This window comes from Solanum tuberosum, unplaced genomic scaffold (assembly GCF_000226075.1).
Source record: "Solanum tuberosum cultivar DM 1-3 516 R44 unplaced genomic scaffold, SolTub_3.0 scf00051, whole genome shotgun sequence".
Classification (NCBI taxonomy): domain Eukaryota; kingdom Viridiplantae; phylum Streptophyta; class Magnoliopsida; order Solanales; family Solanaceae; genus Solanum; species Solanum tuberosum.
The window spans coordinates 267438-290625 of NW_006238978.1; the positions used below are offsets into that span (position 1 = coordinate 267438).

Below are 23188 nucleotides of genomic sequence, written 5' to 3' on the forward strand. Positions count from 1 at the left end.
GGCTACGACACTTCTTTTCTCACTTTCAATGGGTTCAGGTCCGATAGCCACGAAACGGAGAAGAGAAGGATAAGTTGCGCACTTTAGGCCTGTTCCAGGTCAGTCGCTCAAAGAAAGGAAAGTACGTCGTGAGCTGTAGGCAGGAAAGAGAAAATAGAGCGATTGGTAAGCTGACCCTACAAGGAATACTGTTCCCTGGGATTGGCTTTGGGCCTTTCCTGCACAGCTTAGGTGGAAGGCGAAGAAGGCCCGAGCCATCAGTGAGATACCACTCTGGAAGGGCTAGAATTCTAACCTTGTGTCAGGACCTTCTTCTTGCGTACTTGACTTATAGGCTTGACGCCCATTTCCTCTAGGCTAGTTCATTCCCGGAAAAGAAAACTAGTTGAATTAGCGAGGATCCTTAAGAAAGCGGGTGCCATTCTGTCAGCTTCGTCCCAATGGATATCTCTTCTCTCAAACAGCAACCTAAGGAATCTCTCTTTCCACATGAGGTTTGAGGGATAAGGTCTTCTGGAAACCTTTTGAAGTGGGCAAACCAAGTCAAAGAAAGAAGCAACTCTCCCAGGACCGGAGAAGCTCAATTTCAAAGGTTAGGAGTTTAGTTCTGACTAGTACTGCCGAGGAGCGATTCCTCTGAATGGCAAGTATGAGTTCAACTGCCCTTCCTTCGGAGAATGGAGTCAGGGAGTGAGGAGACAGAAAGAATATTTTCATACCTTAAACCTATAGCTATCAACAGTCCGCACCTTTAGTTTTGTCAACACTGAGAAGCGAAGAGCTCAAGGTCAGGCAAGGCAGTCTAAGAGGCTATGGAATAGTTGCCTCAAAATAAGGGGTTATATATGATTTTACATTTATAGACAACTTTACAGATTTGTTTATGGATCTTTGAGAATTTTTTTTCATTTCCCTGAGATCGTGGAGAAGACATGTCCAGTCCAATGAATTTCAATCCCTTATCTCTCGGCTCGGAAGGGCACCAACGGTCGTGTTATCATACAGGATAGCTGAGATAAAAGCTATGTTATTATGCGTGGAGCCTTTTAGAAAAGCCCTTGCTTTCTTATATTGTCTAATTGAAGTGAAGTAATGTACCTATACCCGGGAGTAGCAGAAAGAATAAAATATCTCTTGTACTGGAGAGTTTTCCCCCTAAGGCATCCAAAGGCCCTTAAAACGCGACTTCATATGCTTGTAGGGGTCTCTACTCATTTGCCTTCAATCCTGCCTTTTGAGGAAGAGGCCGCTAAGGAAGGCCTTCCAACCATAATGCCTCCATGGACGGGCGGCGTGCTCCATTCTTAGTATTGCACAGTCAGTCCCGCATGAGTAGAGGCGCGCAGGCAAGCGAATAGAAAAGTAGTCTTTCTCCGCGGCAAGCATATTCAAGTACCGAACAGCCCGAGGAGTAGGCTTCCCGATGCTGAACTCTATTCCTTAGGTTCGGAGGTTCATAGGTTCGTAGGAGGAGCCTTATGTCGTAGGCCCTTCTTTCTAAAAAGTGGAGTTTTGACTGACTCTCTGTGCCTATGTGTGAAAACGAGTATGTGAACAGAACATCTTTCAAACATCGAGATGAAATAAGCCGTGGGGCCGGCAAACGGAACTAAGAGCTGCTCAAGGCACCACCAGCCCTTGGCACAACGATCAGGTCAAGCAAAGCGATATTATTTTCAATTCATTTTTGAAGCCCTGGGTACCAAGCAATCCGTTTAGATCTATTTCAGTTGCCAATGAAATGGAATATGGGGAACTCTCCGTCTAACCCTTTTCCCTATTTTATTTTATTTTATTTTTTCACCTAAAGATCCAAACAATAAGTTGTCTTTTGTCCTCCTTTTTAAAATCCTTTTAACCTTGAGACTTTATAGTCATGTGTCCAAAAATTTATTCCAGAAGGAGAATCCCGGTCCCCTTTATGTACTTTTTTATTTTCATTTTTTGTAATAATGATATAAGTAAAAATAATAAAAGGACCATTGAAATGTCAATTTTAAGGAAAAAATGTGTGTGCATTTGAGTTACTCATCAATCATTCATCATTTGTCACATTCTTCTAAGGAAGAAAAAAACAATTTCACTTTCTACACATAAAATGGTAGGGAATTGTGAAGAAAAAAACAATTTCACTTTCTACACATAAAATGGTAGGGAATTGTAAATAGGATTGATTGAATTAAATTTGAACGGGTTAAAATAAACTTTATCTATAACTAAATAGAGTTATATTAAATAATTTATAAATCACAGGCTCAAGTTTATGGATCTTTTTGGATAAGCTTTTAAAATTTGCTAATTTCAAAAAGTATTTCTTGTAAAAAATATTTATGAAGAATTATAATTTGTATTTGGCTAATTATCAATTTGAAAATATGTTTGTAAATTGGAATGATAGAGTATTGATTTGTGTTTGGCAAAGTTTGAAAAAGTACTTATGGAGAATTTTTTATTTTTTTTCAGTTTCAATTTTTTTTGTTATCACTCAAAAAGACTTAACTTATCCTAAAAGTCTGGCCAAACACCTCAATTTTTTCAATAGGCATTTTTTAAATTTAGCTTGATCGAACAAGCTATTAATTTAAGGGAAAATTGTGCAAAATAACAAACATTTAAACCATATTAAATGTTATAGTTACTCTTTAGGAAAGTTCTAATTTACAGCTATAGTTTCACCCAATTTTTCTATTAGCCTGATTTGTATAATTCGTCTGATTTGTATAAATCCTAAATCTGTATAATTTGATTCTTGATTGTATAAATTCAAAATTTTGTATATGCTTACCCTACCTATTTGCATACGATTTATGAAAAAATATAATAAATTATCTTGTTTGTATATTGGCAAGCGAAATATACAAATGGAGCTCTGAAAAATTCTCAAATGTATAAATATAGAATTTGTATATATTTACCCTATTTGTATATTACGAAATATACAAACAAACAGAAATATACAACTGAACTATATTTATGAAGCACAATTATCGAAATTGTAGTTACAGATCCTTAATATATTTATTACATTTGCTATTTTTTGAAATTTTCTCTTGATTTAATCCATTAATTTAGGCAAATTATACTTTGCCCTAAACGAATCTAAACCTAGGGAGATTTAAATAGATAAGGAAATTGAGCTCACGTCCAAAGAAATAAAATTCGATATTCTCTCATTTCTTTATTTCCCAATAAAAAAGAATCACAACAGTGTGATGAGTTTTCTTTCTCTTCAACAGTCGGATTCAAAGGCCTATATACGGCTTTACGAAAATCTAGTAACTTTTTACTTAAATCATGTATATATACTAAATTATTTATCAAATATTTATAAATTTTTGACTATCCTCTTAGTTATTATTTCAATATTAACTTAGAGAACGTTTTAAAAATTTACGTAAATTTTAAATTCTGAATCCAACTCCGTCTTTCCTAACGATGAAAAGATGAATGGGTCCAAGTAGGCATGTTAACCACATAGACATATGAGAAAATGCCAAGTTCTATATTTAATACTAGCAGGTCCACTCTTAATCATTTTGCCGGTCAACTTCAAACTTCTACATTTTCAATCTTTTCTAAATTAATATTTCGGTTAAAAGTCACATTTTATGTTAATTATTACACATTGTTATGATTTTATATATGATTATCCAAACACTCTCTTGTAGTTAGAGATTAATGATCATTTAAAAGTATATCATAAGAACAAAGTGACACCTAGGGTTTAAAATTGTATCATTAGAGCTCCTGTGATATATGAGATGAGATAAATAAGGATATATATTACATTGCCCTAGTTATCCGAACTTCCATATGAAATAGCTATTTTCATTACTTTAGGACTTTGTTATCCCTTATTCCATCAATCAAACTCTAGATGACATAATCTCACATTTATGATTTAACTGTGGGATTAATATCATTCTTTATCTCACCAACTAAAAACCTCCTTAATGCAGAAACGATGACTGATCTAGAAATCTGAAGTTCATAAATTTTTACAATAATCTTAAGATAATAGTATACGTTAATACGTGAGTTCATATTCTAGATATATAGTACTTCCGCTATTTCAATTTATTTGTCCTAATTTTCTTTTTAGTTCGTTTAAAAAAGAATCTCTCTTTCCTCTTTTAGCAATTCTTTACTTTTCAAGACAGAAAAAGAAAAAACTTTTTTATTTTTCACGAGACATGTTTAAGATCACAAGATCAATGACATTTTGGTACATTTGACATATTTTGAGTTTATAAACCACACAATTCAAATGTCTTTTTTACTTCTTCTTTTTTATAACCGTGTCAAGTCAAAATAGGACAAACAAATTAAAACAGATGAATCATTAGTGTTTAATAACTTTATAAAACTATATATATACCAATGTTTCATATATATATATATATATATATATATGGATCTTTCTCTTCATCCAAATTAAGGAACAAGAATACAATAAGAGAAGAATTAAGAAGTAATTAAACAGCTTCAATTTCTAGATTTTTTATTCTTCTGCTTTGTCAAAAAAAAAAAATAAGAACACTTTGGAGAACCTTGATACATCCAAAAAGTCCCAATTTAAAATGACAACTTTTATAGCGTAGCTAATTTATTATGGACTATATACAAGAAAGGACTACAAGAAAGCTCTCCAAGTTTACAAGTAGTACTATTTTACAGCTAGTAAAAAAAAGTACTACAAAAAACCTGGTGGTAAAAAATTAAATTAAATTAAACTAACATTAATTATTTAACCAAAGGGTAATTAGGGGTGGTTGTTGTTACAAAATTGGTCCTTTTAACAAACCTTCCTTTCATTCTTGGCCTCTTTTCAGCATTCAATTTCCTAACTTCGTATCTTATTTTCTTCGAAAATAATCTTGTTCGTCTTTTTTCTCTGTACCTTGTAACTCTCGCTTCTCTTCCTCTATCCACTATTGTTACATTTTCGTTCATTATTCCCATGTAATTTCCCTGCAAAAATAGCAGAAAAGAATTTTTGTACAATCAGATCGACTGAAAAATAACTATCCATCATGAAACTAGTCATCCAACATTATATAAAAAATTTAAAGTTACACTTATAAGTTGATTTTTTTTTTTTAAGAAAATGAAATGTTCATTAACGTGCTCCCAAAATTGCATGAATATTTACCCTTCATTAATGTTTAAAATGATAGCATGCAAATCATTTTGTTATTCATTTTAGTACTTTGTTCTAAAATATTAAAATGTCGATGTCCAAATGAAATGACTAGAATATCTAAGATATTTTGCTCAAATATGTAATGTCCTATGATATAATATATAGTATAAGAAAATACAATATTTCCATAAAGACCTTAGTATAAATTGCATTAAATATTACTAGCATATTCCTAAAATTAAACTCAATTTCTACGAATCAAGAACACGTGGCATGAACTTTCACTTTCAAAATTTAGAAAAATGGGACCATAATATAAATTGCATTATAACTATCAAAAAATATAATGGATTATACTTTTAATTATATTCTAATCAAATCCATTAATTGCAAAACTTATAATATAAGATAAAATAATTAAATTAAAACTTACCATGCAATGTGGCCATGAGTCATTTGAGTCCAATTCTGGCCTTTCACCATTAGTCCAAGGAGACCTTTGGTCAGCCCATGCTGTTAATACACCTTCATAATCAAGATTTAATAAAATCTTCTTTTTATTTTCATCCTTCATAATTACTTCATCTTCTCCGATAATATTCATCGGCGAATCGCAATCGAATTTGAATTCAAAAGTGTCTTCATTAATATCAATATCATGATGAGTATGATTATATTGATGATCATGAGTAGTAGCAGAAATTGTTTTTCTAACGACTTCAATTTCTCCCTCATCTTCAATTTTGACTTTTTCATGACTGATCATTGAATATTCCATTGAATTTTCCTCCTTGTTACAAACCCCTAATAGACCTAATCCTTCCATATCAAATGACTCATCATCAAGTCCTTTACCTAGTAAACTCTCAACATCGGCTGCGAATTCCGCTAGCTCCATCTCCGAGGGTAACATCTCGTGAAATCTATTCAGATCGACATTACAGATATCATCCTGCAACATCATCTCTTTAGATTCGAGTTTAAATTCTGAATCAGCATCTGCTGCTGCAGTCGCGTTACTCTCCACCATCTCATGATTATTTCTTGTGGCCGAGCTGTAGAGCTGGGCCACGAAGGGATCGAGTATGGGCACTCGATATAAAAGTTGCTCCTCTTCATTCTCATCATGGGAATTTTCATCGCTTAATATCTCGGGGACGAGATGAATAGGATTCCTTTGAATGACATCTCCATCCCCCGCAGATTTACTAGCCTTCCTCCCATGCCTAGGAGTCCGCACCTTTCTAGTAAATCCGCGATGCCACGATGGGACTGACACTGATGAAATTGATAGTGGACTTTCCAAATCGGGAAAGTAATCGTCTGATGATGATGACGATGATGGTTGTTTCAGTGACGATGTTTTAAGACGAACCCTTTCGTGCCTACGCGCCAAAGGGTTCGCCGAATGAACGGAAGCGTCACAATTTTGACATAAAAATGCATCATCGGCCGGACAATACCAACGTGCCCTTTTTTTAATACAATTGTCACATGCTCTTGTTGTTTTTCCACCCATTGCACTTGCTAATTTTCTTTCAGAAACCATCGATAAATTCTGAATCCACCTCTGATACGTGTATTACTCAATGAATTTTTTTTATACTTTTGAAGAGTAGGTGGAAGAGGAAAACTAAGGGGAGATATGTTGAGTTAGATCTTTATGTATAATTGTTGAAAAAAAGCTCTAGAGGAACTCAAAAGACAGTGCTAAAAGTGCAATTATTTGAGGAACCCACAAAATGCACTTTTACAGCAAATTATAAAGTTCTTATTTTATAAAAATAAAATTGTGGGGACAATTTTTTTAGTTTTTGGTATTTTCTACAAGAAATGGGAGACTATACTTATGGGCCTACAATAAGGCCTTATCTGTATTTTAATTGGCTAATTTGTAAACATCATCCTTGATACTTGTTTTTGATTGGATGAAGTTGTAGTCAAATGGATTTCAAAGGGTCCCACTTGTGTTGAGGATGAGAATTACTTGAAAATTTGATCCAATTTCTCTATCCTAATGTCCATGTCTATTCTCTCAAGAGTTTGAAGGTGACACTTTTGTTAGATTGTCTTGCATTGAGTTTTTTTTTTCTTCAAAATATCTAGTATTTGAAATTTAGATAAAGTAATCCAAGGAGGTGTTCATTTAACTGATTAAACTAAAAATAGTCTATGAGTATATATAATATGTGAATGATCGTGTATAATTAATAAACACTCTTTGGTATATATGGATCATTCGAATTTCGAGAGTTATACTCAAGCATGGAATCTTCGAGTTTTTTGAAACAAAATTTACATAATTAAAAGCTAAGTAAAAGTAGTACAAGTCACACTAATTCATAATTCAAGATATTTTAAAAAATATACTATTAAAGAAAATTTATTTGAATCTCGAAATACGATTTGTGCCACATAAAATGATATGAAAGGAGTATAAGTTATGTATAACAAATAGAAAAAAGCAAACTATATACTTGACTGGCTATTTTTATAAAGACTGCTCGACTAATTTGAATTTACAATGTGCAAGACTCATTTAAAGGAAAAATATTTTATTAGTAGGAATTTATTTATTTTATGACATGAATCCAAAACTTCTTAGCTCTGATTAAAAATAGAGAGATATATACTTATAACTACATTATTTTGGTGGTGGTATGCTTTGAGTTATATGCTCTCTAAGATGATGATATTTGAAGTACAAGTGTAGATATTTTAAGAGGAATGTATATTTTGAGAAGAAGGTAATTAGATATTTAATATTTTTCATATTTCATATATTGATTTTTTAAATTTGGATATAATAGTACATACTTTAAAAATTATATAAAAAGTACTAATTGTTAAGTCTATTCTTTTTCATAATTGTATTCTGGAATTTACAAATTGAAACTTCATTTTGTTTCACGTTATATTTGTGACTCTATTAAATTTTGAAAAGCCAAATAATTTTTTTACTAATATAATTTTCCATTTGTTTTAAAATACCTTTTATTATAAAATGAAATTATATTATATAGTTGAAAAACTCTTTGTTGCGGTCCCCTTCTACTTTTTCCCCCCCTCTGCCCCTAAATATTTGGTCTATAAACTTAAAAAGGGAAAGTGATAATACAATTATTGTTTTTTTGAAAAAAAATTTAATAATTGCCTTTTGAAGTTTTGATGATGTTGCTAGTTTCAACAGTTACATAAAAGGTGGTTTATAATCATTGGTAATTAACTAATTATTTATAGTAATTTTGATTTCGTAGCATAAAAAATCAAATAAATAACATTTCATAATTATATAACTCATAAATTTTAAAATCTAAATAAAAGGAAGTAGTATACATTGTTATTATATATTTTTCATTCGAAGTAGTATAAATGAGTAAAAATGTTGAGTCCCGCATTGTTGAGATTAGGGGTGTGCATTCGGTTTTACACTATTCGGTTTGGATTTTTGGTTTTTGGTTTTGTAAAAGTATAATCCAATCCGATCCAAAATAAATTTGGTTTGGTTTGATTTTCCTCTATTCGGTTGGCTTTTTTCGGGTTGGTTATTCGGTTATGTCAATAATTAATAACATATATAACCAAAGTAATAATATTTAATCCCTTAAATATTCTTTCTAATATAAATCATAAAGTAAAACTTAAAACACAATACTTATAAGTATACCTATTATAGATGTAATTCAAACATAAAATATAAACGTAATCATCATGAAAGGCAATAACCAAAAAGGGACAAAAGTGGTTAACTCCAACTTAATTCTAAAAACCAATCCAAATAAAAATTCGGTTTGATTTTGTTTGGTTATTCGGTTTAATCCGAATAGTGCACACCCCTAGTTGAGATATAGAGAATTATTTGAATAATCTTCTTCTCAGAAGTTAGCTTTTAAAATTGAGTCAAATTCAAATTTTTTTTTTTTCATTTAATTATAATAAATATGAAAATTAAAAGATGAAATAGTTTTGAGAAAAAACAAAATGAAACCCATAAGTCACACCAGAAAACACTTTTTGTTGAAGAAAATTCGTGAAAATAATTTCCATCATGTCAGGCGCACATTTATCTGTTGTGTCTTCTTCAATTTATTAAGGAATTAAAAGATAAAATAATGTTTAGATAAAGGAAAAAAACGAATCTGAAAGTGGATAAATATGATGTGGAATTATATAATTATAATTCTTAATACTTGCATGAAGGGAAAAAAAAATCTCCGCAAGGATTATCGTAGATGTGAGGGTTGAGATTTTTTTGTTGTTCTTAATTAGATGTCTTGATTCTGAAGTTTTGAAAATGTAATCTTATTAAAAGCATTATTTTTAAAAATGAGCTCTGTAATATATAAATACGAATTTAATCGAATCTCAATTATCGAACTCCGAATTAAAAAAAGAAGTAAATCGATCATAGACAAGCATGTCAAAGTGTCACGGTTATGATACTGACAACTTTATTGTTCTTAACTTGTAGTATTCTCACATGCACTTTCTCTATGATGTTTATGCTCTCTAATTGTTTATCAAAGTGAGGGAAAAAAAAGGGACGTGGCAACGTGTCATGCATATGATCAAGGTAAAAAAAGGAAAATTTCAAAAATAGCTAATACTAGAAATATAATCAGGTGAAATAACTATATTTTACTTAATTACGATTCAATGTACATGTTAGAAAGAGAGAGGCAAGCGAGATTGAGAGAGAAAGAAGAGAGACAAACGAAAGAGAGCACACAAAAAGGAGAGAGGCAATGAAGGTGACAGATGTTTGGTGTCCACATTAAAATTTCTAGTAAATTCATATCGCCCATTGCATAACCGTGTTGGGGGTGACACTTTCAGCAAAAGTTTTTCATATTCAAGACTTAAACTCGAGACCTCTAGTTAAAAGTGAAGTAGTACCACTATTACACTACAACTCATGTTTGTCAAGAAAAATTGTTTTGGGTTTATAACCATTAGTAATTGTTTACACCCCCTCTATTTTATTTTACTTGGTGTTTATACCAAAAACAAATGTTTCATACTTGTTTATTTTAGTAAATCAAGAGAATGTTATTACTCCTTTTCATACTACATTTATTATTAACTAACTATATAAAGTTATAATAGACAAATTTAAATTTTCACAACATTACCACATATTTCATTTTTTTAAAAATAATTTGTGTCAAATAAACAAGGCATAAATAATATGAAACATAGTAACAATGATTTCGTCAAGTAGAAAATGAACTAAATAACATATCACAATCAACTACCTAATTCATAAACTTTAAATCAATAATCATATATTTAATTAAACTCCCTATATACTTTGAATCAAAACGTAGTAATATATTATTATTATTATTATTATTAGGAATTGTAACCTATAGTCTTTCTCTTTGCGCTCTATTTATTATGAATATGAATAGAAAATGCACGTAAATATTATCAACTCAAATGATTGCACATGCTAGCTTCTTCTTTTTTTTCACTAATAAATTTTACTACTACTTACTTAGTAGTCGTACTGTAAAAAAATATTACAAATTACAATCTAACAAAGTAAAATTGTGCGGGCGGGTTGAAGTTTGTGCGGGTTCAAACTAAACCCGCACCATAACCTCTTCGATCCCGCCCCATTGTCATCCCTAATCATCTTCAGCTTCCTCAACCTTCTGCCCGAATCCTCGAGGTCCACCTCTAGCTCTCGCTACAATTTTCCCCTTCCGGCCGCTCTTCTTCTTCTTCGCCGCTTCTTCTTTCTCGAATTTCTCCTTCTCTCTCTTCTGCAAAAAATCCGTAACAGCAATGTAGATTACTCCGACGGTTAGAATGGATAATCCGGCGAAAGCAATGACCAAAAGCGATTGAATGACGGTGGAAACTCCGTCGCCACCGGTGGATGAAACAATTTGATCGGCAGTTTCATCGAGATTCACTTCTGACAACTCTGAAATAGCGGAGATTCTCCGATTTGGGATGATTTTGGATGGAATTGGTAGATTTGGGCGGTGAATCTTGTGAGGATGGAGGTTTCTAGAGGGTGAAATTTGTGAAATTGATAGATTTTGTGGAGGAAAAAGAGGTGATTTAGGGTTAATTACAAGGAAGGAGAGAGAAATGGATGTAGAAGAAGCCATTGTCTCTCATCCAATTTGCAAAGCTAAAGGAAATGTCATCTTAATTTTTGTACTTTTAATTTCCTTCACACATCCATATGACCCTTATCTTCTCTTCCTTGGGCCCCACCACCTAGTAAATTTACGAGAATTGAAATCTTACTAACAAGGTGAAATTTTAGATGAACAATCGACTGCGCTACTTAAATTTTTAGGGAACATGTTTATTGGGTAACGACAATATATTAGTGTAGTTTGATAAGTAAAGTCCGGAAAAGGTATTGTCAACGCAATTTTATTTCTATTTTGTGAAGATAGAAAAGTTGTTTTTGATGGACTGTCGACTTAAGCTAAGCTTATCAAAATCAGTATGAAAAGATAATATAGCAGTGAAGAAGACGAGTAATAAATAATTGAGAAAAAAATAATATTTTAACAACAAACACATTATATCAAAAATGATCTTTAATGACACAATAGCTTAATTACCGCTAAATAGGTATTTTTAGCAACAATTGATTTTCTTTGTAAATGTCTCTAAAGTCTATAGCGATAATGAATCAATGACAATTAACTAATGATGGTAAAAAAATAAATATCTCTCTTTATTAATGTGTATATTTATTGTCGCTAAAAATTGCTTTTACTATAGTGACAATATGATAACCGAGCCAAATGAAATAACATGTAATAATAAAATGAAAAAATAGGGTAGTATAGGAGAGTAATACTGATCAAGGAAACTCTTTTCGAAAGAATTTCTTGCTTCTAATTTTCTTCAATAAAAAAAATATTTCTGAAATTTTAATTATTAATTGAGTGATCATACATCTCAGAAATCAACGTTACATAAAGTCACAACTCAAAAAATAAAATTTGAGTCGATAAAGATAATCAGTTTGAAATGGACAAACAATATAAATACAGGATAAAAATGAAACAACGTATAATTTAGGTTACCATAGGGGAATAAAAGATGATGGTGAATCGACTGTTATGTCCTCTTCTATATTTGTCTATGTATGTCACCAATTTGATATATTACATTATAAGATAATCATGCTTGGAAAAACAAACATGAAATCGATCGATCATTACACAAGAAAATGACTTTTGTAAAAGAAATATTTCAGAAAAAATTACTTTTATCACGCCAAATTATATTTATATATTGTATTTTCTTCAATTTAATACGAATTAAAACACAAAACAATATTGGGAAATGCAAACATAAAATCGATTAGTCATATACGAAATTGACTTTTCATGGAAAGTAACTTCAATCACATCAAATACATTATCCGTTGTGTCTTCTTCCATTAAATAATATGAGATTAAATGATAAAATCAAACAATGCTGGAAAAAAATAAATATGAATGATTTTCGACGTGTCAAACACACATTTTATCTCTCGTGCCTTATTTTGTTTAATGTTGAGTTCTACATCGGTAGGATAAAGAAGAATTTGTATTCTTTATATGGTTTTGGACTAAACTTTACTCACAAGTCAACTTTTAAGATTGAATTATGTCTAAATTCATATCATTAACAAATTAAATATGGAATTAAAAAATAATATAATGGTTTGGAGAAAAAAAAAAAGAACATGAAAGTGGATAAGTGTGATGTGTAAATTTGTCCCTCTAAATATATATAAAGTTGTAAATCTATTATAGACAAGCATGTCAAGTGTCACGGCTTTGATAATGACTTTTTTTAAAAAATTGTTATTGCTATGCTATAGAATTCTCACATGCACGGTTTTGGTTTGACTGTTAAGATATTATCCATTTTGAATTTAGCATGTATTATGAATTTGACCCTCATGAGGTACCTAATTTTCTTCTTTCATTCTGATATGAGATTTCCTAAAATATAATGTGTATTAGAGGTTTGCTTTCCGTCATGAACGTCACATACATATAATGTTTACTTTCTTTAATTAATTGTTTGTCAAAGTGAAAAATGGATAAGGCAAACACATGCAATGCCTAGCTACGATCGAAGTCAAAAGAAAAAAGTTGGAACAAATTAATTGGATTACAATTGTTCTCATGAATAGATCATAATGGGATAAGATTAAAAACTCATTTAATGAATAGATAATAATGGGATAAGTTTCTCATAATAGTAACAATATTGTCATACTCTCTATATCTCTCGGTTGTCGTACTATTTAGTTGTTGTTATTGTTCTTTACTTCGAAATGTTATATACAGGGACATAGCTACATAGTCTTTAGGGTGTCCAATGAGATACCCTTCGTCAGAAAATTATATCGTATATACAAGTAAAATGATATACAAAGTGGTTAAATAACGTATTCTAGACACTCTTAACATAATAAGATGTTGTAGCCTAGTGATTTAAGATGCCTTGAAAGAGTCAAGTCTTTAAGCGTTTGTGAGTTCAAATCTCGCTAGTAGTAGCTTTAAGCCTTTTTTTTTCTTTCAATTTTTTCATGTATATTTAAAATTTCTAGTGCTCTCATTCAAATTTTTTCATGTATATCACGTACTTTTTTTCAAATTTTTTCATGTATACTACGTAGTTTAATTTTAAAATTTCTAGTGCACTCATTCATCCAAAAGAAAAAATGTACTCGTGTTCAATTCTTGGACACCCTTCATGAAATTTCTGGTTACGCCACTGGTTATATATAATGCTTGTCACACTATGTGTCGTGATTTCTTTATTTTTCTATAGTTGCTTTGAATTACTTTCCTTTCCTTGAGTCGAGGATCTATCTGCGTACACTCTTCTCTCACCAAACCCACCAAGTAAGACTACATTGTGTTTGTTGTTATTGTTGTCATACTTTTTAGAATGAAAAAATATCTTTTATTAGAACAAAAATATCAGAGAGGATCTATATTAAGATACTTATAGGTACAATATTTTTGATTTTTTTCAAAAAAATCTGTGGAATGTAAGAACAAGTACAACTCATACATTAGTATCTTAGAAATATAAAAATTTATAGACCATGTAGCCCCTAAAAAGTGCAATTGATAAGTTACCATCATAGATTTATTTTTTCCCAATTATTATTTTTATTACAATATTTTATTTTATTTTTTAAAAATAAAATCCAAGAGCTCATGTTACATTAATGGGCCTAGTTACCCATGCTGGAAATGAGTCCAGACAATGTGGGCCCATTTTGAGAAACTCCTAGAAAAATGTGGTCCCTTTGGGACCATAATTAGTGTATGTTTTCTTGTGATGCACATGATGGGCTTTACATATGTTGCTATCTGGATGACTCAAAAAGTACTTAAACCCATATTGGAAATTAGATAAGCCCACAATGTTTTTGGATGAAAGCCCAAATTATATTCTCTTATATTTTATAATAAAAAAGAAAAACTACGTAATTAGACATACTTCACTATCATATATACTATTATTACTTATATTTTCAAAATATTACGTATTTTATTACTAATTAAGAGTTCGTACATATCTTACACTTAAATATATGTATTTTTACTACCAGATACACAAAAATAGGGAGAGAGAGGCAAGCGAGATAGGGGAGGGAGGCGAGTGTGATTCAAATGTATATGAAATACTAGATGTAAGGGAGAGGGGCGAGTGAGATGGGAGAGAGGCGAGCGAAATTCGCTATGTATATCATATACATGTGAATCCACTAGGATACAATGTATCTACAACAAATTATACCTAAATTTGACCTTATGTATCCAAGATACACTTATCTAGAGGCACCAAAATATGGTAAGACATAATATTGCAAACTAGAGTGTATCTAAGTAATTAACTCCTAAACTAGTGAGATTTATATAAGTTCCCCTAATAAAAAACTACCTTACCAAACATACATTCATATCGTTTATACTAATTCTATCTATACTTTCAAATAATTACATATTTTTTTATTAATTAGGAATTTTGTACTATATTTTAAGTTAGATACATTAAGATACATATTTTTTTTAAATTAGCCAAAAATAAATCCCTTAATTATCTGTCCACTTAATTCTCTCCATAATTTATGCATTCACTCCAAATCAACTCACTCTCTCCCTAAATTCTCTCAAATTCACTCTCTCTTCGCCCTCTCCTCTGTTTCTTCTTCGATGAATCCTAGATTAACCAATCCCCCACCGTCCTCCACCACTTAGCACTCCTGTCTCAGACGGAGAATCACCATCGCTAGCTCATTCTTCCCTTCGACTCCGGTGACGTTAACGGTAAGTCACAACCACACAACACTGTTGCTTACAACAACAAATCAAAAGGTGAAACAAATATCGTTGTGGTTAGAATGTCGGACCAGCCGTGAACGTAATAAAAAAAATTCAGTATTAGTTTGTTTGTTGTTTCTCTTACTTCGAGTCTTATTGTTACTCGAAAAAAGTAATTGTTAGTGGAAATAATAAGTGGAGATTTACGCATGTGTCTGACACATTATTAATGTATATGGCACATTATTGATGTATTTGACACATTGAGTTAAGATTACATGTATTTAGTTTTTATTAGTATACGTAATCGATTAAGTGTATATATATCTGATAAAATATATACATGCATGCATGTATTGGAGATTTACCCATGTATCTGACACATTTTTAAGTTAAGATTATATGTATCTAATTTTTATCAATCTTTTAATTAAGTTACGACAATCTTGACTTAACCTTTTAAATCACAATCTAAATCGTAGTTTGATATTATTAAGATGAAAATGTGAATCTTTTATGGATGGACTAGTACTTTTATGGTCAATGATTATTTCTATGGTTCATCTACTATAATTAGTTACTAAAGGAAATAAAAAAAGGAGAAAGTGAAAACTTAATAGAGAAATGTTTAAAACTACTTTTTATCACGTGTTCATTGTAGACTATGATATTCTTTCATGAGCTAAAACAAATTACTATCTTGCAACAAACATGTTGTACGTACAAATTGGTAGGTAAATCATACCGAAATATCTAAGAAGTTAGGAAAACAAATAATTAATGGGATAGAGACCTTACATTATTTCTATTTTACACTATTGGGACCATGGATTCCCTACACGAATTGTTAATATTACTCTTTTATTCTTCCATTTTATTTCTTGAGAGCTCCTTCACACTAACATGCTCCAATATTTCTATATGTTTTCTTTTAGCTTCCTTCCTACACTAAACAATTCAACGAAATTTAAAATATTAATAAAAAATATTTGAAGTAAATTTCCATTACTTGCCTCAGACAATCTTGGCTTCGATAATTCCAACATTAGTGACGTGGAAATGAGTTTTAACATAGCTGAAAAGATGGTGTTGATTATGTCCCTTAGTTTGGAACCTAATCCAAATGTCTTTGAGGTTCAAAGTTTGCCTCGAAATGATACCGTTTACACAGCCCGCAACGAAATAATACTTTATCCCTATATTCCCAGTCAATCGCTCTACCTCAACACATTTAAGGAAGAATCAGTTTGCTCTGGGTTCAAGTTATACATGTCTAAATTTTAAATAAAAATATCTAAAAACTTGATTTCAGAAAACATTATGCCCAATTTTTGCAAATTCCGCTAGATATGTTAGAAGTTGATTATGAAGTGACTAAACTTATAAAAGTATATACACTTTGACTATACGTTAAATAAGAGTCCCAAAATGGGTCGTGCATGTAACCCGGTAATTATTCGTTCGGCCCATTAATTAACAAAGTCCAAAATTAAAGAGGCACTTTTTACGGCCCATAGTGGCGTTTTAGCTTGTGTATCTTCGCCGTTCTCCACCGTAGCTTCATCGTCGTCGAAGAAGTAGCTGTATCTCTTAGTTACCGGTAATTTCTCTCTCCGTCAGATTGAATTTTATAATCTGTTTTACTTTTTGTATTGAAATTCTGCATATATTTTTACCTCTTTTACATCGCGTGCCGGATTTTTTTTTTGCTGGTGGTGGTTGTGGCGGCGGATAATGAGATTATAGGTTTGTTCTGTACATATTTTTAGAATTATAACTTAGTTTTTGTAGATGTGATGAAATTTAGGAATTTACTAGTATAATTAAGCTTTTCTTTTGTGTGGGAGAACTCATGAACACGAACTAATTTGTTTTTTGTTACGATTGAAACTAATATGTTCGATTAATTAGTTAATATCACTGAGTATGAGAGTGGCAAAATTTGCTTGCAATTTTGTAGAATTAGTTGTCTGAGGAACTTGATTAGCATCTGTGCTTGTGTAGGGATTTGGTAATACGAAGTTTTTGCGTTTTCCTGTATGAAATATACGGTGGAGTATTACCAGAGTCTTATCTTATTCTAATTAGCAAAATAGTAAAAAAGGTGTAGACTTGAACCGCATATTAGCTCATTCCTTGGTTGGAATCCATCATTTGAGTATAACTCCTAGTAATTACATGCTTGGACTATGTGAAAGTCTTTTCTCTAAATATCCAGAAATAGAGTTCAATTTAGTTTTCAAAATCATATCGCATGCAAAATTGTTGTCTAGGCTCTGGATCTGTGTAATTCCCACTGATTCATTTTACCAGCGAGAAGTATACAACTTAAGGTTCTATCGAAATCTTCAACAACAACAACAACAACATAATACCCAGGGTAATCCCACAAGTGAGGTTTGGGGAGGGTAGTGTGTACATAACCTTACCTCTTCCTTGTGAAGGTAGAGAGGTTGTTTCTCAGAATATAAAAACATTTAACTCTCTCTCTCTACTCGTGCACGTGCATGTGCTAGCCAGAAAGAAAAATAGTATAGTGAACTGTGGTGGATAATGGATTTTAGTGGATGAATAATTGATACTAGAAATTAGGAATCTAGGTAGTAGTTCAGTGAGTTCTCTTTAATTATAACACCGCTATTGTTTTGTCAGAATGGTTGAAATGCTGGTCTTTGCCTTGCACCCTTGCCTTTTGATCAAAGGTCAATGTTTATGAGGCAAATTCTATAAGTAGTTCTCCAGTCATGTCTTATGAAAATCTGGCATTTCTTAAGAATCATGTGTGTCGGTTTGTGTAGTGACAAATAATTAAGTGGTTGTTGACATAATTACAGAGGGTGGCATCTAAATGAATGGCTTTCTTTTACCAAGGGACCTTGACTCTACTCCATGTCACAGTACCTCAAGATTCCTATACCTGATGGCTGAACTGCTTTAATCTGCAGCACTTGCTGCTTGTTGTCCATTACGATGTAAGGACAAATACACGAGGCGGTTTGAGATACTAAGTTGCATTATTCTTGTCTGCCTTAGAAAGTTTTTTAGAAATTGTATGCATAAAATATCTAATTTTATGGAGTGACCATGAGTTCACGAACCGGTGCCTTCAAAGGTCCATGCAGGACAAAACTATGGACCTATCTACTTGTGATTTTCCATGTACCCGCTCTCATTTTTTTCTTCTATATGTGCTGGTTGTACCTTCTTTTAGAGTGATAATTGATTGACTTCAGATCCATCTTAACATATCTATTTGTGCGACACTTGTGTTATGGATATGCTGGACCTTAAAGGCTCTATGTTCATTGTTGTATGACACTGTTGGTCTTACAACCGTTCTATTGAATTTGCCTTTCACCTAGGTAGGTAGTCATTCTCTATAGTGCAACATTCCTGTAGTACTCCATTTCAACCATTCTTATTTTGTTTATGTGTTACATCTTCTTCTCTCATGTCATCCTCCTGATTGAATCTAGATATTTGAATTTTCTTCATTTAGGCATTTGAATCCGTCTAATCTCTCCTCAATCTTCTCTTCTTATGCTAGTTAGACTTGCAGCACATATGTTCTGTTTCACTTCTGTTTATCATAAAACCATTATTTTTTACATTGTGTTACATAATTCAAGCTTTTAGTTGACACACTGACTAATCTTGTGAACCAACACAATATTGTCCACAAATAATATACACCATGAGACCTTATTCTCTATTGTTTGGTAGCTCATTCATTTGTAAGGTAAAGAAGTACAGGTTTAATAGAATATTCGGTCTGAACCCACAGTTATGAGGAACTCCATTGTATTCCCTATTACTTTTTTCACACTTGTGACAATCTGCTTCTTGCATATGTCTTATGACATTTATATATTCGATATGGATTCCTTTCTTCTCTATTGCCACCAAAAGACTCTTCTTGACACTATTGTATGCCTCTCTGAGTCACTAAATTATTATGTATAGATGTTCTTTGCTTCCTATAGCTTTTCATCATTATTTTTAGTAAAAGGAAGGCATCTGTTATGGATTTACTGGGCATAAATCAATTTTTCTTGTCATGTATAGTGTTAGTAAGTCTATGCTTTATCACTCCTTTACTGTTAGGGCGTTTTTTCCTATGAGTTCTCTTTCTCTCAACTTTTTACGAACTTAATTTATTTTCTTTATTGATTCATCGTAGTTATGGCCGGTAGAAATCGTATGCCCCGTCAACCTGACAACTTCAGAGGATTCCGTGATGGGCCACCACCACGGGTTATTATGCAGCGAGGACCAGGAACCCTCCCTCCTCATCCATCAGTCCTTGAGGAGGAACTAGAGCTCCAGCATAGGGACATGCAGAGATTTATTGCTGAAAACAGACAGGTGATTGATGAGAATGTCATGCTTGAAAGGGAATTATCTTCTGTAAAAGATGATATACATAGATTAAGTCAGGTCATTCCCAAAATGCGTGCTGACAATGAGGCACAGTTACGAGAGTATATTGAAAGAGGAATGAAGTTAGAGGCTGATCTTCGATCTACGGAGCCTCTGAGGTTAGAGGTAATCCAATTGAGAGCTGAATCTCAGAAGCTAATTTCTTTACAGAAAGAGCTATCTGCCCAAGTTCAAACTCTTACTAATGATACTAATCGACTACAAACTGAGAATAAGCAACTATCAGCTATGAAGACTGATATTACTAAATTGCAGAAAGAATTGGCGGAAGCAAGGTATGAAGTTAAAACTTCCCCCCCTAAGAAAAGATGAATAAACATGAAATACTTTGTTATAATGGTCCTCCGGTGTCAAGAGCCTCATTCGTTATAATGTATGTGATGGCCAACTTGTGATAACTTCTCTTTTTGACTATTCAATTTGATGATGAAATTGTAGGAGGCAATTTGAATATGAGAAGAAAGCAAATACAGAACTGGTGGAACAAAATCAATCTATGGAGAAGAATCTCATTTCAATGGCTCGTGAAATTGAAAAGCTGCGAGCAGATAAAGTTGGACGGGGCCTTGGTAAGTTCTCTATCTCCTTTCTTATCTGATTTTATGATGTAAACTTTTGAGCCGTGGAAACAACTTAGTTTATATTTTCTCTATTTCATCTAGGTGTAGGAGCCTATGGCATGATGAATGGAAGCCCTGAGATGAGATATCCCGGTGGAGCATATGGTGATCCATACAGTGGCGGTGGTTGGGGTTCCTATGACAATCGTGGTCCTCCCAGACGTTGAGTGTTATATATATATTGTGACAGCACTTGAAGCGAAATGTAATGTGATGTTTTCTCCCCTTTTAGAAATGTAACTCTCAATTTTATGAAACAAATATGCTATGAAACCAAGATTTTCCGATTGGACCTTGGGCTTAAGAACAAATCTTTGATAACATTCATATCATTCACATCTTTCTATTCAATTATAAGCTAATGAGTTGTTATTGTGGTAGTATCGTTGCGCTGACTATAGATTGTCATATGCATGCTTCACAACTGAATGGCCTCTATGAATTGCATTGGCATAAAAGTTCCATATAGCTTACAAGAGGTAAGAGCAAAAACAGATTTAACCACAAATATTCTTCTCTGCTATTGTTGATTATATTCTCCTAGAGCTTTACTATTTCTGGGATATAAACTGGGTACTTATGGATACAATCAGACCAAGGTCCATCACTTGGAGTTTTTATTGTCTTGTTACACTTCCAAACAGCACTGTTACACTTGAATCCACTCCCAAATGCAATCTGCCATATTCTGTCACCTTTCTTCATCCTTCCCTTAGCTTCAATATAACTCAGTTCATACCACAATGATGAAGAAGACGTGTTCCCAAACCGATGCAGAGTCATTCTCGATGCCTCAACATGTTCTGCAGACAGCTGCAAGTTCTTCTGCAGTTCATCAATCACCGCTCTTCCACCAGCATGAATGCAGAAATGTTCAAACGCTTGTTTGAAGTCAGGAATATATGGTTTCAGCTTCGTGTTAAAGACCTTTCGGCCAATGAGTGACAAGAGAAACAGAAGTTGTTCTGATGGAGGAAGAACAAGTGGTCCAAGTGATGTTATATTAGACTTCAATGCCTCCCCTGCTATGGCCATTAGATCTTTTGACAAGGAAATTCCTGTTTTACCTTCTGAATCCTCAGTTTCAAATACACAATTATAAGATTTGTCGTTAGATCCTTTGTGTGTTCTCACTGTATGCAGCAACTTGTACTTGGCTCGCCGTTGATCTGCCCACCACTTGTTTGATAAAAGTATGGCTGCACCTCCCATTCTGAACAGACAATTTGGTAGGAGCATTGATCTATCTTTGCCTCTGTAGTAATTCGGCGTGATGATTTCTGTGCTGACAACCACAGCAATCGATTTGGGATGAACTTGGAGAAGATCACGAGCTAAATCAATGGAGATCAATCCAGCACTACACCCCATTCCTGAAAGATTATAGCTCTTGATGTTGTCTCTCATTTTGTACTTATTAACCACCATTGCTGATAAAGATGGCGTTGGTGAAAAAAGGCTACAATTCACTATAAGAAAGTCAATGTCTTTAGGCTTTACTTGTGTTTTCTTGAAGAGAGAATCCATGACTGAAAATATCACCATTTCAGCTTCTTCTCTTGCAGTGTCCATGCTAGGTGCAGGAGGGATATAGTGAATTGCTGGTGGCAAACATGTGTCTTCTCCTAAACCAGACCTCTCAAGAATCTTCAGTTGGAATTCAACACTCTTTGGCTCTGAACTAAGTATGATTCTTGAATGCTCCATGAAGATTGAAAAGGGGACGCGCAATGACAGAGGTGGCTTGTAACATGCATAATCGACTAGGTAAACCCCTCGAGGCCTTGACATGAAGTATAAAATGGACACGAGGATGACAACGAAAGATGAACAGACAGTTTTGGTGTAATCAAACTGTATGGAGTTCCAAAGATTGGAAATTTCCTCAGGGCCTAGTTGAATAGCTTGAACAAAAACCATAGCCATTATGGGCAACAATAGACATGTCAAGAAGTGATTCACAACATATTGGTACCCAAGTTTTGCACACTTGAGTTTAACTGATCTCTGAGCCTGAGGCATATTTGTCTTAAAGATTATGAAAGTTTTAATATTGATCAGTAGCTGGAGAGGTATAGCCTGATCTGAGAAGTGCTATTTCAGTTCGGATAGACTTTATTCAAGAATGTCACCGCCTCGGGAACATATGGATAGTGAGATGATTATAGGAGGCATTTTATAAGGCAAAAGGATCATTTCATCATAGAAATAAGTGAAGGGTAGATTGGTAGCCAACGGCCAACGCTCACTCTTCAAGTCTTGCCTGTTTTAGTATATGACATAACATTAGTTGACTAATAAAATATTATCAAGTTGTTTTGACTAAACTAAAGTTTGGTTTGGTCTTTAGGAGAATAACTTCCCATCAATAACAAAGTAGTTATCATAATTTGCTCATAATACTCAACTTAACTTTTTGTTTTTTCATCCGGTGTTAGGTACCTGTATTGGGGTGTTAAAGCGCTCCATAACAAAAACGACTTTGTAACTCAAACCTGAGACCTCTAATTAATGATGCGTACTTACCATCCCATCAAAGTCCTTGTTGATCGTAATACTTATTAATTAGGAGTACTAAATTACTCATACGTGACAAAGAAAATTACCCAAATGCCCACTATTATTGACCAAAGCAGTACGTATATGATTCAAACGTAAATATTCATGAAGTG

At 32.8% G+C, this 23188-nt stretch overlaps 4 protein-coding genes across 4 annotated transcripts; 1 reads left to right on the forward strand and 3 right to left on the reverse strand.

Annotated features, from left to right (window-relative positions):
• Window positions 1–4666: 4666 nt before the first annotated feature.
• Window positions 4667–6879, reverse strand: LOC102578395 (zinc finger protein CONSTANS-LIKE 16-like). The gene is made up of 2 exons (XM_006344076.2): window positions 5577–6879; window positions 4667–4971 (listed from the first exon to the last, which is right to left on the reverse strand). Exons 1-2 carry the CDS (start codon window positions 6690–6692, stop codon window positions 4744–4746), a joined length of 1344 nt encoding a protein of 447 aa, XP_006344138.1. The 5' UTR covers window positions 6693–6879; the 3' UTR covers window positions 4667–4743.
• Window positions 6880–10549: 3670 nt separating this feature from the next.
• On the reverse strand, window positions 10550–11316 carry LOC102578738 (uncharacterized). The gene has a single exon (XM_006344077.2). It carries the CDS (start codon window positions 11263–11265, stop codon window positions 10774–10776), a length of 492 nt encoding a protein of 163 aa, XP_006344139.1. The 5' UTR covers window positions 11266–11316; the 3' UTR covers window positions 10550–10773.
• A 5637-nt stretch (window positions 11317–16953) lies between these two features.
• On the forward strand, window positions 16954–20837 carry LOC102579069 (protein FLX-like 3). Its single transcript, XM_006344078.2, has 4 exons — window positions 16954–17056; window positions 19637–20171; window positions 20335–20465; window positions 20559–20837. The coding sequence occupies exons 2-4, from the start codon at window positions 19639–19641 to the stop codon at window positions 20681–20683; spliced, it is 789 nt and encodes a 262-aa protein (XP_006344140.1). The 5' UTR covers window positions 16954–17056; window positions 19637–19638; the 3' UTR covers window positions 20684–20837.
• Window positions 20838–20961: 124 nt separating this feature from the next.
• Window positions 20962–22679, reverse strand: LOC102579394 (3-ketoacyl-CoA synthase 6-like). The gene has a single exon (XM_006344079.2). The coding sequence runs from the start codon at window positions 22536–22538 to the stop codon at window positions 21057–21059; it is 1482 nt and encodes a 493-aa protein (XP_006344141.1). The 5' UTR covers window positions 22539–22679; the 3' UTR covers window positions 20962–21056.
• Between the last annotated feature and the right edge of the window lie 509 nt (window positions 22680–23188).